Genomic DNA, 15,573 nt, shown 5'->3' on the forward strand with positions numbered 1-15,573 from the left:
ACTTTTCAACGAACTCATTTTTCAATGTCTGCACATAGCAAGTGACAACTTAATTTAAGTCCATATTAATATAATGTGAATTACACACTCATACGCTGTTAAGTGCCTGTCTTCCATGTTACTCACACTTTAAAGCCATTATGGCGGCTTAAAAAATAAGCCACATTTTGGAACTGAAAAAAGTGTGCTGACCACCCATATATTCATCTTCACCTTTTAGTTTGCTATTAGCAACCTTTACGAAACGCAAATCTCCTGTACTACCTTTACAGCTTGGCCTTAGTTAGTCAAGAGAGATTATTTTATTATTATTACTAATAACCTTTACAACCATCCTGGTTAGGAAAGCAAAATCAACAAGAGACGGCTCTGCCGTTAACCTTTGGTTATAGTGTCAGAACAGTCCTTAAAGCATTTACATAAGATGACATAAGTGGCTGCCTGTTTCAGGAAATCTGAAGGACTGTGAAATTTTGCCTCTGAAGACTCAGGGGTCTGAACAGACTCAAGACCTTTCCCCTCTCTCTGATGGAAATTTTTGACCATAAACTCTATAAAAACTTTTTTTCCTAAAGAAAAATAAAACCAGGAGAGATCAGGAATTGCAAACCTCTACAATTACAACACCCATTAATCAAGTTCAGCTTGAAAAAAGAGCTCTGTAAAATCAGAGGTCACAGATCTTAACATGGTACCTCTTCCTTGTAGTCTAGGAAAAAAACTAGAAGAATTACTGTGTCTTTCAGAGGGGTGAAACCGAATTAAGTCACTTAATCCCCTGACTGAAAAAGAGACAAAAGAGCAAAATTCAAGGCATGAAATGATCTCTCTCAAGGGAGAGGGAGACAGACAGGGCTGGGAGTGGATGTGGCCCACAGAAGAAATTGCCAGTAGTTGTCAATGGTTTGGTTGGTCAAAATGCACATTATTACAGCCCCATCTGTCTACCTTCAGGACCTGTCTTGTAATCCCTCTTGTTTACCTCTGCAACATCCCTGATGGGATGGAAATGTTAACAGCCTAGTTTTCACATGGGGAAACTGCCATCAAGAAGCAGAGGGCCACACTCCCAAAGGCTCTTCAGGGTCTACATAAATGGCCCCAAAAGGCTGGAAAGGATCTGTAAGAGCTATGAACTTCATCCACATTCTCAAAGAACAAATCGCTGCTGAAACCATGGGTCATCTTCTCATCTGGAGCAGACAACCTGAATCTCCCGACACAGGCCTTCCATGGGGAGCCTGAAGACTGGATTTTGACCACTGCCGGGCATCACATTCTTTTCTCTTCGTTGCCTATCAAGTACAATATGATACTATGCATGCAGCCAAAACACATCTTCCACTAGCTCATTCTGCATTATAAATTTGAGAAGAACAAAGTCACTAACAAAACTGAGGTACTTCTACTTCCACGTCTGCTTCAGCCACCATACGAAGTTGAAAGCCTAGTTTAGCTGCCATTGAAGGCAACCAGTTGGGACTGGGACTTGCTGGGCCTTTGATGGGCAGCCTTAGAAGCAGTTATGTGATCTGCTGCTTTCTCACCTAGCTGCACATGTGGTGAGATCCCACACTCACTGCTCTGTGCCAACCCTGTACTGGCACATGCGGGCTCATGCGCTCAATATAGCTTCTGGCTATGCCTGTGGCTGACAGGTTTGTGCCATGTCTGGATGGCAAGGCTGGGCACTGGGAGTGCCTCCAGGCATCTGCAGCCAGCCGTCAAGAAAGATCTGCTGGTTTATACCCCTCTTCCAGTTGCCCATTACATGCTCTTGTGAGACATCACCAGAGACATGGAAACCTGCAATCCTTGCTCTGTCCACCCCAAGTTTAACAGCCTACTGGGACCAACTGCAGGGACTCTGGAGTTCATCCCCATCCTCTGCTGTCATCATCAGCAGAATCCTGCACTGATCACAGCAGGTTTCAGAAGGAAGCCTAGGACATTCTGACACTGTTGACTTAAACTGCAGCCATGGAGTAGGAAATAGTATCACCTCCTTTTGATTAGAAAAAGAACATTTCTGCTTCCTGTGATTTATATGCACCATTCCCACATTAAAACTGGCACCTGGATGACTGATCCCTGAAATTCACCACGTCACATTTCCTTTTGATGCTGTCTACTGAAGACAACTGCTTTCCCCAGCTAACAAGTCATTCATTACAACTATAGTAAAGAACCTAACTGAAACATATAAACAGGGGAAGAAGACATTTAAAATGTACCAAGTATTTCAAATAGCCTTGCAACATTTTCTTTGCTTTTGCTCCCTTAGTGTTCTATAGGTACTAAACCCCTATTCACTTTGAGGACTGAAAATAGATTTTATTTATTAGCATGCATTCATTGCTTCTGGGTGCACATGCAGATGTATACTCCTCTGTTACTACAGGTCTGCAAGCGCATGCTTGCCTGCTGGTTCAACATACTTCTGCAGCAACAATGGCAACCTATAAGGACATCAACAGCATCCCAAGATAACATGTGTGCACATAACAGGGGCAAGTTTCCCAAACCACTTAAGTCTGCATTGCAGTGAATACTGAGAATCCCATTTTGTAAGAACAAGTCCATGTACTTGCAAGCAAGTTGACACGATTGTTACACATGATTTCAGGTCTGCACCAGTTGCTCCTAGGGGTAAGAACATGGCCAGCACAAATTCCCACTGTAATTTTATACCCTCTACACTGAACCCCAGGAAGTTGACAGTCAATCCAAGGAAGTAGCTCTGATAGATTAGAGATCAACCCATGAGGACAAAAACCTAAATTCCAGATAGGGACTGCTGGGTTGCAAACCTGATCCCAGACAAATCTCACTGCCAACAGGGGACATCAAAATCGGGGTGTCTGAGGAAAAGCCTATCTTAAAGTAATGCAGATTTACATGTACACAATTTGTGCACAGTCCCCTTTATTATATGATCTTGTTACAATTAAGCCATGCTCAGTTTGGAATGGTTTTAATTTTCTGTATTAAACCACTGACCAGAGCTCCTGGAAAAAGAAATAACCAAGTGTTTAATGAAACCATGAATGATGAGTAACTGTAGCTTGGATGAAGAAGGAAGAAGACCGTGGCCAGTCTACAAGTGAGAGAATTAAGGTAACTCCACCTCAGGGTAGGGGAGAAATACATCCTGGAAAGACTCACAAAGATTAAGAGCTTAAAAACCCCAGGAACGTGTGTAAATCCTGATTGTGACAAGCTGACAGATGCAGAGTATGGGGTGAACTAACCCTACTCACTAAGGAGCACCCTGGGCCTACCACTTGCCTGTGTGTTTTTAATGCAGAACCACTAAAATGTCATTATTTACCTACAGGGTTAAAGACAGCCATATAACTCTTCTCCCTGAAAGATGAAATAGCAGCACTACAGTTATACAGAAGATACAAAAGCAAGGGTCTTACTCACCCGTAATATGTCTTCCACACAGCTGGAGTCATTGGGAACCTAGGTGTAAAGAAAGAAAGAAGGAAATATTTAGTCAGGTGCTGGATGCAAAGTTCAGTGACTACAGCCACAGAGGTAAATAGGTAACAAGGCTCTGTCTGAAGACTGCTGTATCCATGCTTGCTGCCTGCCAGATTTTCCAGTTCAGATCAAAATAAATCATCAGCAAGATCCATTTTGTCAAAAGTTGGGTTTTTTCTTCCGCACTGCTTTGTGCTACTAAGAACACTCCTGAAGCAATAAAGTCCTCTGATTTCCTCACAGCTGAGGACTGGCACTGGAATTGCCTCAAACTTCTGTATTGAAGATCCCGCTGCTACTCCTATCAGCAGCCTTCAAAGAGAAGGCGAAGTTTGGTTTAACTTGCTGTATGCTGCAGCGAAGGACAGAGGTGATAACAGTTAGGAGAAAGCTGTTATCATCAACTATGTTGTCCTACAGCTTAATAGGCTAACAGCCACGGCAGCTCTTAAAACTTAAATACATACTGTAGTAAAATACTGGTTGGACTGTAAGGGTGGCTGCTGATTTTGTTGTCTCTCACTTCATCAGCCTGTCGCAGGTTAAGTATCCTCTGAAGACTGAACAGCACAGGGGAATCCACCTCAAGAGGCTTGACAGATACTGATTCTCCCCTTAGAAAGTTGCAATATATCTATGCACACAACCATACCTGAGCACACACAGAGTGGTGCCCTTAATGTCTTTCAATTGAAAATACTAATTTTTAAATGGTACTTACAGCATGTGCCACAATCCCTCATTGCAAGGACATGAAAGAGCTCAAATCCCTAACTACTGTGAACTATTACATAAACAACAGGTGGACCCACGTGTACAACCATTTTGTAGCACTTGTAGGTAGCTGTGAAGGGCTCTTATCACAGGGGTACAGCAGAAGAGAAGAAACAATATTTAGGAAGGTACCAAAAACAAGGTAAGCACTTCACGAATATTCAGTGACACTTTTCTGCCTGACACTTCACTGTAGTGCCCTTGGTAACTAGTTTGGTAAAAGACACTCATGACTAAGCTTAATCTCTGTCATCCTTATCTGCTATAGAGCTTGACCAAAAGCACCAACCATGCCTTTCCTCCTGTATTTCAGCCAGCACTAAGCTTCAAGAATAAATCCACAGAGCTACAAAAGCCAAAGACCAGAATGACCTTATTAGATGACCAAGTTCACGCTCTGCTAAAGTAGCACATTTTCCTTGTTTCTTCTTGTATTATCCCTAGTCTGACATAGAAACTGTAGGGAAATGGGTCTCCCATCCCTTCTCTTGATACAATATGGACCAGTGCTGTAAACTGTTCAGCCCTTTTTTGTGATAATTGTTACAATTTTGCTCTCAGTGACACCTCAGTCTTTCTGTAGAGCTCTTCTCACTACTTATTTCTTCCCTTCATATTTACACCATGCACAGACATGCAGAATTTCACTTGACTCTTCTCAAATGATGAATGTTGAACTTTTGCCTTCTTTCCTGATACACATTTTCCATCCCTGTGGCTTATTTCATCACTGTTCTCTGAATTTCCAACAGTTCATCAATATCTTGGTAAAGAAGTACTCAAGTGAATATGAGTACACTGCAGGGATATTACTGATTTTTATCTCCTTCAGCAACTATAGATTATCATTTTCTTTTCCATAGAATCACTTAAAAATACTCAACTGACCAGAAAAAACAGCTTTTGTCCCTAATTTCTACTCTACTCAAATTCTACCTAACAAACCTAGCTCAAGAACTTTCAGTGGATGGTCAGCATTAACTGCAATAGGCATGCAGCCCACCCTCATACCACACAACTTGATATTCCAGTACTTCACTGGCCTTCCTTTATCCACTAGTGTTTCACTTCAATCACTCTTTTTCCCTCTCAATACCTGTAAGTTCCTCACTAATCCCTGTTTTCCATACCCCATACTAACTCTCCATTCAGTGAGGAATAGTTAACTTTAAGACCAGCAAGCACCAGTATTAGCACACTGCAGTGGGACAGTGGGAATACGTATGTCTCTAATACACTCCTGATTTTTTTCATTGAAAAATTAGTTTGTTGGAATGTAAGAAAACAAAACAAATAGTCCCCCCATCAGCTTGCACACCAACCACAAAGCCTTTCACAGCAGTAACAGGAGCAGCCCAAAATCCAGCCGAGTGAGTCAAGACTGGGAAGAGTGACAGCAGCAGAGATACAGCAGTCCTCTCTTTATTTAAAACCCCTCACTACCATTACATGTGCCATTTTCAATGGTTAACCAAGATACCATGTGTATTGTTTTGTTTAGAGATGTCTTAATTGTCATAATCTTGTTCCTGACTGTTAACAGAGGGCAGAGCATGTTTTAACTGGTTTCACACTCCTCTCATAATTCACAGCCCTGTTTAAGTTTATGTTACTTCAGAACTAATGATGATAATAACAATAAACATACCATTTTACTTTAATAAAGACCACTATATATTATGCAATCACAACCAGCTTCTGCAGGCAGCACTTGCTAATAACTTTAAATGCTTATGCATCAATTTAATTGCCTTAATGGCAAAGAAGATTTTAATGGCTTGACAGAACTTTTGTTCCCTTTGGCATTGCTTTGTTTTGAATCACTGGTATTAAAGTAATGCAAGATGTCAAAGTGCTGTGATTGTCATCTAGGGAGATCCAAGTAGGAGCTAGCACAAAGAGGAAAACATTGAGATTGATGCAGACATTAAAAGAATAATTATTACAACATAGCTATCGAGAGAAGATCAATGTAAGAGTCTTTCCGTACATTACTATTAGTGGATTTCTAAAGAAATGAGACCATTTTTCTAACTTCATGTTACAGTCGCACATTCTAAGAGACATGAAAGGCACAGATCTATTAGAAACTTGGTCTATCCTGGAAGGGAAACAAAAGAAGAAAAAGGAAAAAAGCAACCTCTCAACCTTTCAGAGTGTGAATCAAAAACTGGAAGTTTAATTGTCCATAACCACTTGCATTCAGCTAACAAGTGCAAGCAGTCCCCCATGGCACACCATGGCATCCATGCAGATTCGTCAGGACAGAATGAAACAGAGCACATACAATATTAACCACCTTCTCCAGTGCTAGTGCTATAACAAATTGTTATTAGAATTGCTGTTAGTAAGATGCCATGTTTCTCCCATAGTTTAGCTGAGCGGGACACCCATCTATACTGCTGCTTTCCTAATCTAATGAAAATGAAGTGATTTAGGACCCACTGTGTGATTCTCCACCTTTCCCCTCTTCAGTTTTCATCAGTAACCTCCTAAAAAGGAGGTCACAGCTTGCATTTGTGCATGCTTTTGGTGCTTTTCTTCCTTTGTGAGCAGCATAGTCTAACTCAGCCGAAAGGACAGATTCCAGATATTTGGCTTCCATAAGACTGAGTACTTGCATTTCACATCATGAGCTCTTCTCTCAGATGGCAGTGCATTCGTGAATCCCAGATAGAACAGAAGTGAATATTACCTAAGCTGCAGACAGAAGTCCTGAGGTAATAAAACTTCAATCAAAACAAAACCAATTCAGAACAGCTACATGCTACACTGAACTCATCTTCCAGTTTCATTTTAATCTGGCAAAGCTCTTTTGCATCAGAACACTTCATGTTTACTTTCAAATGCTGCTTGCTAAAAAAAGGGACAGGTCAGATGATCAGAATATTGCACCTAATACAAGTCAGTGTTATAAGGGTCTCTTCATGTTTCGGACTCACAAGAGAACAGAACAGAACTTAAATGATGTGGAACCAAAGGTTTAATGTATGGCTTGGATGGCTCAGGGCTAAACTTTAAAGGGAGGGAAAGAGGTCAGAAATCTAAGAGTAAGGGAATAGTGGCCTTTAATGTTATGCAGATCAAATGACATTGGGTGAATGGTTATAATATCTGATGAGTCATGTTGATCTAACCTTCCATTTATTCATCCAACAGGTCCTTGACCACTCTTACCTCCTGGACAATTTATAACCTGGATGAGATCAGATTTTGTTTTTGCAGGACAGAAAAACCATGTAAGTTTCTTTTCCCTGTAATTCACATCCAACAGCAGGCACCTCTCAGAAATGATAGCAACAAAACCTTCCAACAGACTTGTCAGGATAGTTCTTAAATGTAGAGTCAGAAAGCAGGAATACATAATGAATAATGTCTTTGTCAGAACTGACCAACTACATTCTCATCTGGATAAACTGTGAATAATCCCTCTGGCTTTACTGACGCACATTTGGCATTTAACAAGTAATCGCTTCTTCCTATCTTTATTTTACTAGAAAGATAAATGTAGCATGTTAAATGAATGTAGGAAACCCACTCTGATTTTCTGCGTATGAGCACCTGTGTGCTTACACATCAAGAGCTCAGCTTTCATTGTCATCTCCTTTATCAAGGAATCTATTTTGACTCCGGGGAGGTGAAGCTCATACTACTGTTTACTCCTTCAAACACAAATTGATTTTTCACTTGCTAGCATGAAAAGATCATGTGCATGAGCCTTGATTGATCACTTCCAATGTGCACTACACGATTATAAGAGGAAAACACTGAGAAAAACAGAAGCAGACTGTCCTGGGTTCAGCTGTTTCTCCTTAATAGCTGGTGCAGTGCTGTGTTTTCAATGTTAGCCTGAGAACAACGCTGATAACACACTGATGTTTTAGTTGTGCTAAGTAATGTTTACTCCAATCAAGGACCTTTCAGTCTCATGCTCTTCCAGTGAGGAGGAGCACGGGAAGCCAGGAGGAGGAAGAGACAGGACACCTGACCCAAACTAGCCAAAGGGGTATTCCACACCACAGCACATCAGGCCTGGTATATAAACTGGGGGGAGTTTTCCTGAAGGCCCAGATCGCTGCTTGGGTCGGGCTGGGTATCAGTGGTGGGTGGTGAGCAACTATATTCTCTCCCCTTGTTATTTCCCTTATCATTATTATTGGTGGTAGCAGTAGTGGTTTGTGTTATACCTTAGTTACCAGACTGTTCTTATCTCAACCTGTGGGATTTACATTCTTTTGATTCTCTTCCCAGTCCTGCTGGGAGCGGAGTGGGGAAGAAAAGGGGTGAGTGAGTGAGCAGCTGTGTGGTTCTGAGTTACCTGCTGGGCGTAAGCCACAATACAACCAAACTGGGACTGTCCGCAGAAGCCTTACCCTATGAATGCCTTCAGCTCCTGCCAGGCTTCCTATTAACAGAGGCTCCAGCAGGGTTTCCATATATAAGACATTGGACTAGATGACCTTTGAACATCCTTCCAACCTATGTGATTCAATTTTTGCAATACACTTGCTACAAATCTCAGATGCAATACTTTGTTTAGCTGCACCTGAATGGAGGACAGAGCCATGCTTGCCAACATCAGCTCTGCTCTGATGGTCATTAGTGTGTCCTTACACACGCAGGCTTCATTTCTCCTCAGTCATTCCTACAGCTTTTCTCGACCTGCTGCATTTCAGGCTGTAGCCCACCCCTCAGCTGCCATCTGACTACACCTTTCTCCTCCTGAGGCATACTGTTTCACATGTATTCGAGGTACACCACCACTCAGAGCCCTCCTTGGGTTGTTTCACAGTTCATACTGTTGTCTCTTTTTTAGCTCACTAGTACTTCGTCCCCAAAGGGTCATTCATGTAAAAGACACCTGAAATAGATGTCAAACTAATCTCACTGGAAGGATCTTGGCTCTTCTTTACTAACTTTGGTGCAAGCATGTGAGAATGGGAGCAGCAAAACAGCAAGGCATGAATATTGCAACCTGAAGGGTTTTCTTTTTTCTGGTGTATCTGACATTCCTGAGATTATCACCACCATATATTAGCACCATATGTTTGGGCTCAGGAAGTCAAACATGGTATTAAAGAAAACAAACAACCCCCCAAAAAAACAAGTTATATTTCTCCCTTGGTATTCAAATATATATATGTATTTTTCACAGGGTAGTAATTCTCAAGGGAGCCATTTGTAGGCCCCAAATAACGTACATCCACTGTTTTCTTTTAGTACCTCCACTATCCTTGAACCAGAATTCCATGAGAAGACTACATTTCCCATTATTTCAACCCAAAAATATCTCCTGGGCCTTATTAAAAGGTCTGTGAAAATATATACTTTGTATATGCACATATATATATATTAAAAATTAAGAAAAAATGAAAACCTTTTGCCTAAAACAAAGTAGAGCTACTCCACTGGGTCCCCCTCAATTCAAATACTGCAGAAGCAGCTGTGTCAAATACACATTTAGTGGAGAACCTGAAAACAGGGAAAAGTTTAAGGACTGGGTCAAGTTAATTCATTTGTTAAGCTAGGACAGCCTGGGCTTATGCCTCTTCCCTTGAGTAAAGCACATTAGCAAGGAAAAACAACTTACTAGTGTGGTCCAAAACATGACTGAACCAGATGCCTGCTGACTTCAGTGAACTTGCCAAAAGGTCTCTAGTTCAGAAGCCAAAACTGCCACAATGGATATCTTTAGTTTCTTACAAAAGCCAATGACTCCAATACGCTCCTCTCCAGTCACCTGGAGCCAGACAGAATGGTGCTGTTAGACCAGGCTGGGACACTTGGGTGCTAGCCCACAACTCAGAAGGAATTATAGTTTGATTTCTCTACAAGGAACTCAGCTTACAATGACTTCTCAGTCAGATCAAGCCCAACTGCAAGGACAATGGTTTTTCACTGTCATTTAGTTCTGCTACAGCAACTTTTAAACTAGACTGACCTGGATGTGACAATTACATTTTCCTTGTTCTTCCCAGTGCATGTTGTATTTAGCCCATGTTTTGTTTTTCATTTCTCTGATGTTTTCTTCTAACAACACCATTTCAATGTTGATCAGCACAAAATAGTCTCCATGAAAGCACAATATGCTGATGTTCAATTTAAACTCAATGGTTCTCCATTATTTTCATGCAGTAAATTGCCAAACTCTATTAGAGAGAGAAGCCTGATAAAGTGATCTCTCACTTCAAGGTCCCCTGGGAGTTTTTAATGTAGGTAAGGCTGCATACTTTTCTTCTGGAATATTCTGAATGTACTATTTTAGAAGCTCACCATGATGATAGAGTAACTGCAACCTGCCCCCAACAAGAGCATCATTTGCAGTCCTTCGTGACCGAAACACTGGCTTGCATAAAAGCTCTTACAACCGTTTAATATTGACAAAGAGAAAGGAATTTAAGAAATTAATGTTTTCTTCTTTTCATTCTTCTTTTATTTCTTCCTTTCTCTCTCTGTCCCTCCTCCTTCAATGACTGCAATGACTTACTTATATAAAATAAGTACATTTTCTTATATGCTTTGGTATTTTCACCTTATTCTGGAAGAGGTTACCTTATACATTTCTATTAAACTGACGATAAAAGGCTCCCTGACCTAAAATACCACCATGCACTTGTCCACCTGAAACATCAAAGCCTGACTAGCAGACTATGCAACCGTCTAGTGCAGTGAGATATATGGTGCAGCAGAAATAAAGATCAAGTGTCTGTTTCTTGTCTTACTTTTACCAGTCTGAAAGAAATCTAACTCCTCTGAAGACAGTGAAGCAGTCTATGTATAAAAGGAGAGTGACGAGAGCTTGGCTTCCAAGTCTACTTGTCCTCAGTTGGAGGATGTAAATTAGACACCGTATTTATTCTCTGTGTAACCCTTTGAGTAGAACCTCTTGGAAATCATTCAGAATCTCTTTACTATACAGACACAGCCAATTTAATACAACTTGGAACTGGATCTCCTTCAAATCTATTTCACACGAGTGGAATTCAGTGTCTGCTCCCAGCCCATGGCAAGCAGTGTTCGGCAGGGCTTGTATAACTTCCTGCTAAAATAGTAGTAAGGTTGGCAGGTCAGGGTGTGGGAACACAACTAAAACTCTGCTGATGTCAGTAAAGCTGCATCAGTGTAACCTGGAGCATTATGTGACCTCCAGAATTCAGACTGTAACATTTCCTGTGCAGTTTTAGAGAGGAACCTTTCCAAGCATCTATTTACATCTGACAACACCTTTACTGTAGCTACCGGAACACGGTGGGTGACTGCTGGTTGTCTGCTCCACTTCTTTTCTTTGAAGCAGGTATGAATGTCCTCACTGAAAAATGTACTCCTGGGTATAACTTGTACAGTAGTTTGCACAGCTGCAAGGCTAATGCTGGGGCCCAAATTAATCACTCAGAGCTTGTTTGCAAATTAGTTGCTTTCATACATCCCTCTAACACAGCCACCACTTGCAGTCTGTGTCCTCAGATTGTCTTCAAAACAGAGGGCCAGAATCCAAAGGGCAAGGACATGTTCTTGCCAGTGGGAAAGAAAACAAATGTATTCTGAAATATCTTAGGGTTTAAATCCCGACACTACCTGTTAGCATAACCAGTCCACACAAATGCATTTTTTTACATAAGCTTGAATCAAACAAATGAAATTCCTACATGAAATAAAAGCAATTTTCATTTTCTTAACAAATTCAATCAATGATTATGTCTTTATTGGGATTGGATCCAAATTCAGACTACATTAAGAGCCAGATCTTATGCTCATTAAATAGTAAGACACACTATAATCTCAACTGCCACTGATTGTCATGGTTATCATACAAAAGGAGAGCTAAAACAACACTTTTTGGACAGTATGGAGCTTAGAACAAAGAAAATCTGATTTTGAATGGGATTTTTATGGCCTCTCTTTTAGTTACATTCCTAATTAAAATGCTTTGATCTATTAATGCCAAGGGACACTGCTAAATGTATTCAATGCAGAAGTCACATACTTTTCCTCAGCTTCCAAAATCTCTTAGATCTGGGTGCACTTATGCTGCATGCAGTTAAACCCCTCACTAAAATGAAAAGATATCTAAGAATAACTCACTTCCATTAGATTTATAAATCACATTAATTAATTCTACATCTCCAGTGGTGTAGAGACCAAACTCTAATGCGAGATCTAATTAAAGAAAAGGGGAAAAAAAATTGGAATTGAAACACAGAAGTAACTGTTTAGCCTCAAATTAATGAGGCGCTATGCTAAGCAAGAATGTCCATAAATCCCTAATGAGGATTTTAAACACATTAAAACTTCCTAATACAAAGTGTTTGCCTTCCTTTTATCCAATAACAAATAAGCCAATAATTTGCTGCTTCTAAATGACACTATTAACTGTCATGGCATGTTTTATTTGACAAACCCTCCATTCAAATACTGTAAAACCAATTAATTTGCCTGCTGTGAAATGTGTTTCTTGATAGCTTTTATGTGATTTTTCTTCTCAAAGAAATGTAAATAGGAAGTCAATGTAGGTGCCTGATTTTGCTTAAGAATACCCTGCAATAACTATAGATTTTCTAGTCAGTTTGCATTTCAAATGAATTGAAAGATAACCTCCATTTTCAGGTCATCAATCACATAATGGTCTCCTGATAAGTAAACAGTTACAGAGTAATAGTTTTATTACTAGGGAAATGGTCCCATATTTGAGCCCTGATAGTTGCAAAATTACCAATTTGTTCTGTTATAAATAATGGGTTGCACTCGGGTGCTTGGCCTCTCACCCTCCCAGGCAGCTGGCAAGGTCGGCACCCCATGGCCATAGAATGCCTTCTGCTCCTGCATCACATTTACACCCCGCATCTTCCAAGTGTGAGGATGGAGACGTGTCACCTTTTGGGGTTTGGTCAGAAAAATCTATAGGACAAATACAAGATAATTCTGTGGTTTCAGTGGTCCCCTGGGCCCCACTTAGTAGATCTCAGCTGAGAAAAGAAAGAGCACGTTACCACTGCCTCACAATGAAGCTGTATCTGAAGCTCCACAGCTTTCCCAAGGTTTCCTCATCGGGAAGATCGGCCTACTAAAAAATACACATTTTATACTTCAGAAATACCCTTTTTTTTCAGCCTGTACCCACTATGTGAACTGAACTGCGCTGTAAATTGAAGGCAAAGTAGAGGATAATGCATGGCATGCTATACTTTATGGGGCCTAACTGAATGCCAATTAATCTTTACAACATATGTACGGTTCTATCAGCACTTGCACTGCATCATGATCACACGGAGACTCTGGTTTCTTTGCCTTAAGACGTGAACACAACTTGACAAAAACCCATGACACACCATACATACACACGCAGAGAAGGAACAGGGAATTAAATAAAACAAAGATGCCTACAAGCGCGAGAAAGGACATAACTGCTCACTTATTTAATCATCTGCAATAGATTACCAACCAGAACTGGGTAATTTATGCAGCATGCCATGACAGCTGATTTCCAATTTGTACTATCTTGTACGTGTGTTTCTTACTGAACAAAGCAAAGACCTGCACCCTCACTCAGGAGGGCTGACTGACTCAGGCTGCCTGACACCTGAGAAGGAGCAAGGCTGGGACAAATCAAAGAGAGTCAAACTGCTCTGCAGCTCTGATAGCCACTGTCCCTGTGGCTAACCCCTTCATCATGGAGACACATGGCCCCATACACCAATATGCTCCTTTTTCCCCTGATACTATTGCCAGAAATTTTTGCCGCAATGACATTTTCATAGGGATGTCTGGAGAAGCAATTTGTATTTACATATTATTATCATATAAAATTATATACTCAAATAAGAGAAAAAATGCACCCAACAAATAACCTTATTTGCTCCTTTACACGATCCTATTTAATGAGCTTAAGAACAGAATTGCAGCAGTTTCAAGAAGTAAGCTGAAGAGACTCCATGTCTTGCCTGAACAGTGAGAAAAACGTTCTAGTCTCTCTCAATTAATAAAACTTCCCAAATTAAACTTTAAAAAACACTTGTGTGAGAGCTATGCTTGACACAGTCAACTATCAAGAAATCAGTTTCATGATGGATACAAGCTTTTGAGCTTAAGATACTGCACAGTGTAACCCATATTTTGCTCAGTTTGCCATCCAGTGCCTGAGCTCTGAACAAGCCCCACCTCTCCAGAATGCAGCTGCCTGCAGCTGATTTTGTTGCTAAAATGTAAATTAAAAATGTATTTTTAAATGTATATTGTATTATTGTAAAGGATCTGATATCCCAAATCAACAACTTCTACATCTACTTCTTAATCGAGACATTGAATTGGGCTAAGACCACCTGACATTATTTCACTTCTGACCTTTTCAACTGTCAAAGCAGACAGATTTTTATCCTACAAGATTCGAGCCAAAGCCTCAAAGGTGCAGTGCCAGAGCATTAATCCATTTCACTAGACAGTCATTGAAATTATAATTGAAAGTTCAACTTACTTTAGCATTTTATGCTGAAATACTTCTGGCAGCCCAGGGCAGAAAGTCAAAATCTGGTTTCCAATGGAGACCATTTCCAATGGTTTCTAAATGTTGGCAGTGAAATTCCTTATTGTCAAAGAGATCAGCAGATGCCAGCTTCCATTAATTTACTTTCTGTGACTGCTGCTCACTTGAGGAAGCCTTTCTTTACCTAAGGATGCTGACCTGATGCCGGATCCCATCAGAAACAGACTAAGACACTGATTTATTAGGAGAACAGGGAAATTTCAGGAAAACTCCCTACAGCAGCCAGGGCAAATCCCATCCCTCCATTTGTTCTGACTGATGCCATAAGCACAACAAATATCTGCACAGAAGACAATGAAGGTCTGTAAAAGCTCCAAACTCAAGCTAAATAAACTGACCCATGTGTTTTACACTCTCAAGAGTAACTCAAGAAGAAACTGAAGGATCCATAGACAGCTCTTCCTCTTCACCAAAGGTGGTCATAAAGGAAAAAACGACTTTGGCCAGGAAGTTCCCTATAAATAACAGTTTATTATTCTTAGACTAATCTCAAAAGCTATCTAAACAAGCATTTAAGTTTGAAAGACATTTCATTAATACCTAAATGTCTTTTTTCCTTCCTTTTTAAAGTCAGGGCTGACTACCCATTCTTAGCATTTTACCCAGAAGCTAAACTTTTTCCTTTTCAGGACTGGGCAGGGGAAACAGGAAAAACGAGATCTGATACCTATTATGAGACAACAGGTCATTTAATCAATGTTTTCAAGACTACTATTGTATTTGTTCTGTAAAGTACACTGTCTATATCTGCACAAGGTCCCTTAAATTCTTAG

The 15,573-nt window shown here is 40.4% G+C and overlaps 1 protein-coding gene across 3 annotated transcripts in view; it reads right to left on the reverse strand.

The window, feature by feature from the left end:
- The window catches only part of AFF2 (ALF transcription elongation factor 2), a 329,870-nt gene that overhangs the window by 150,991 nt on the left and 163,306 nt on the right, over positions 1 to 15,573 (reverse strand). For all 3 annotated transcript variants that reach the window (XM_034064377.1, XM_034064376.1, XM_031047127.2), the window contains exon 4: positions 3,430 to 3,468. In XM_034064377.1, coding sequence (XP_033920268.1) covers positions 3,430 to 3,468 — 39 coding nt within the window. The remainder of the gene's footprint in view (positions 1 to 3,429; positions 3,469 to 15,573) is intronic.

This window comes from Melopsittacus undulatus, chromosome 6 (assembly GCF_012275295.1).
Source record: "Melopsittacus undulatus isolate bMelUnd1 chromosome 6, bMelUnd1.mat.Z, whole genome shotgun sequence".
NCBI classification, from domain to species: domain Eukaryota; kingdom Metazoa; phylum Chordata; class Aves; order Psittaciformes; family Psittaculidae; genus Melopsittacus; species Melopsittacus undulatus.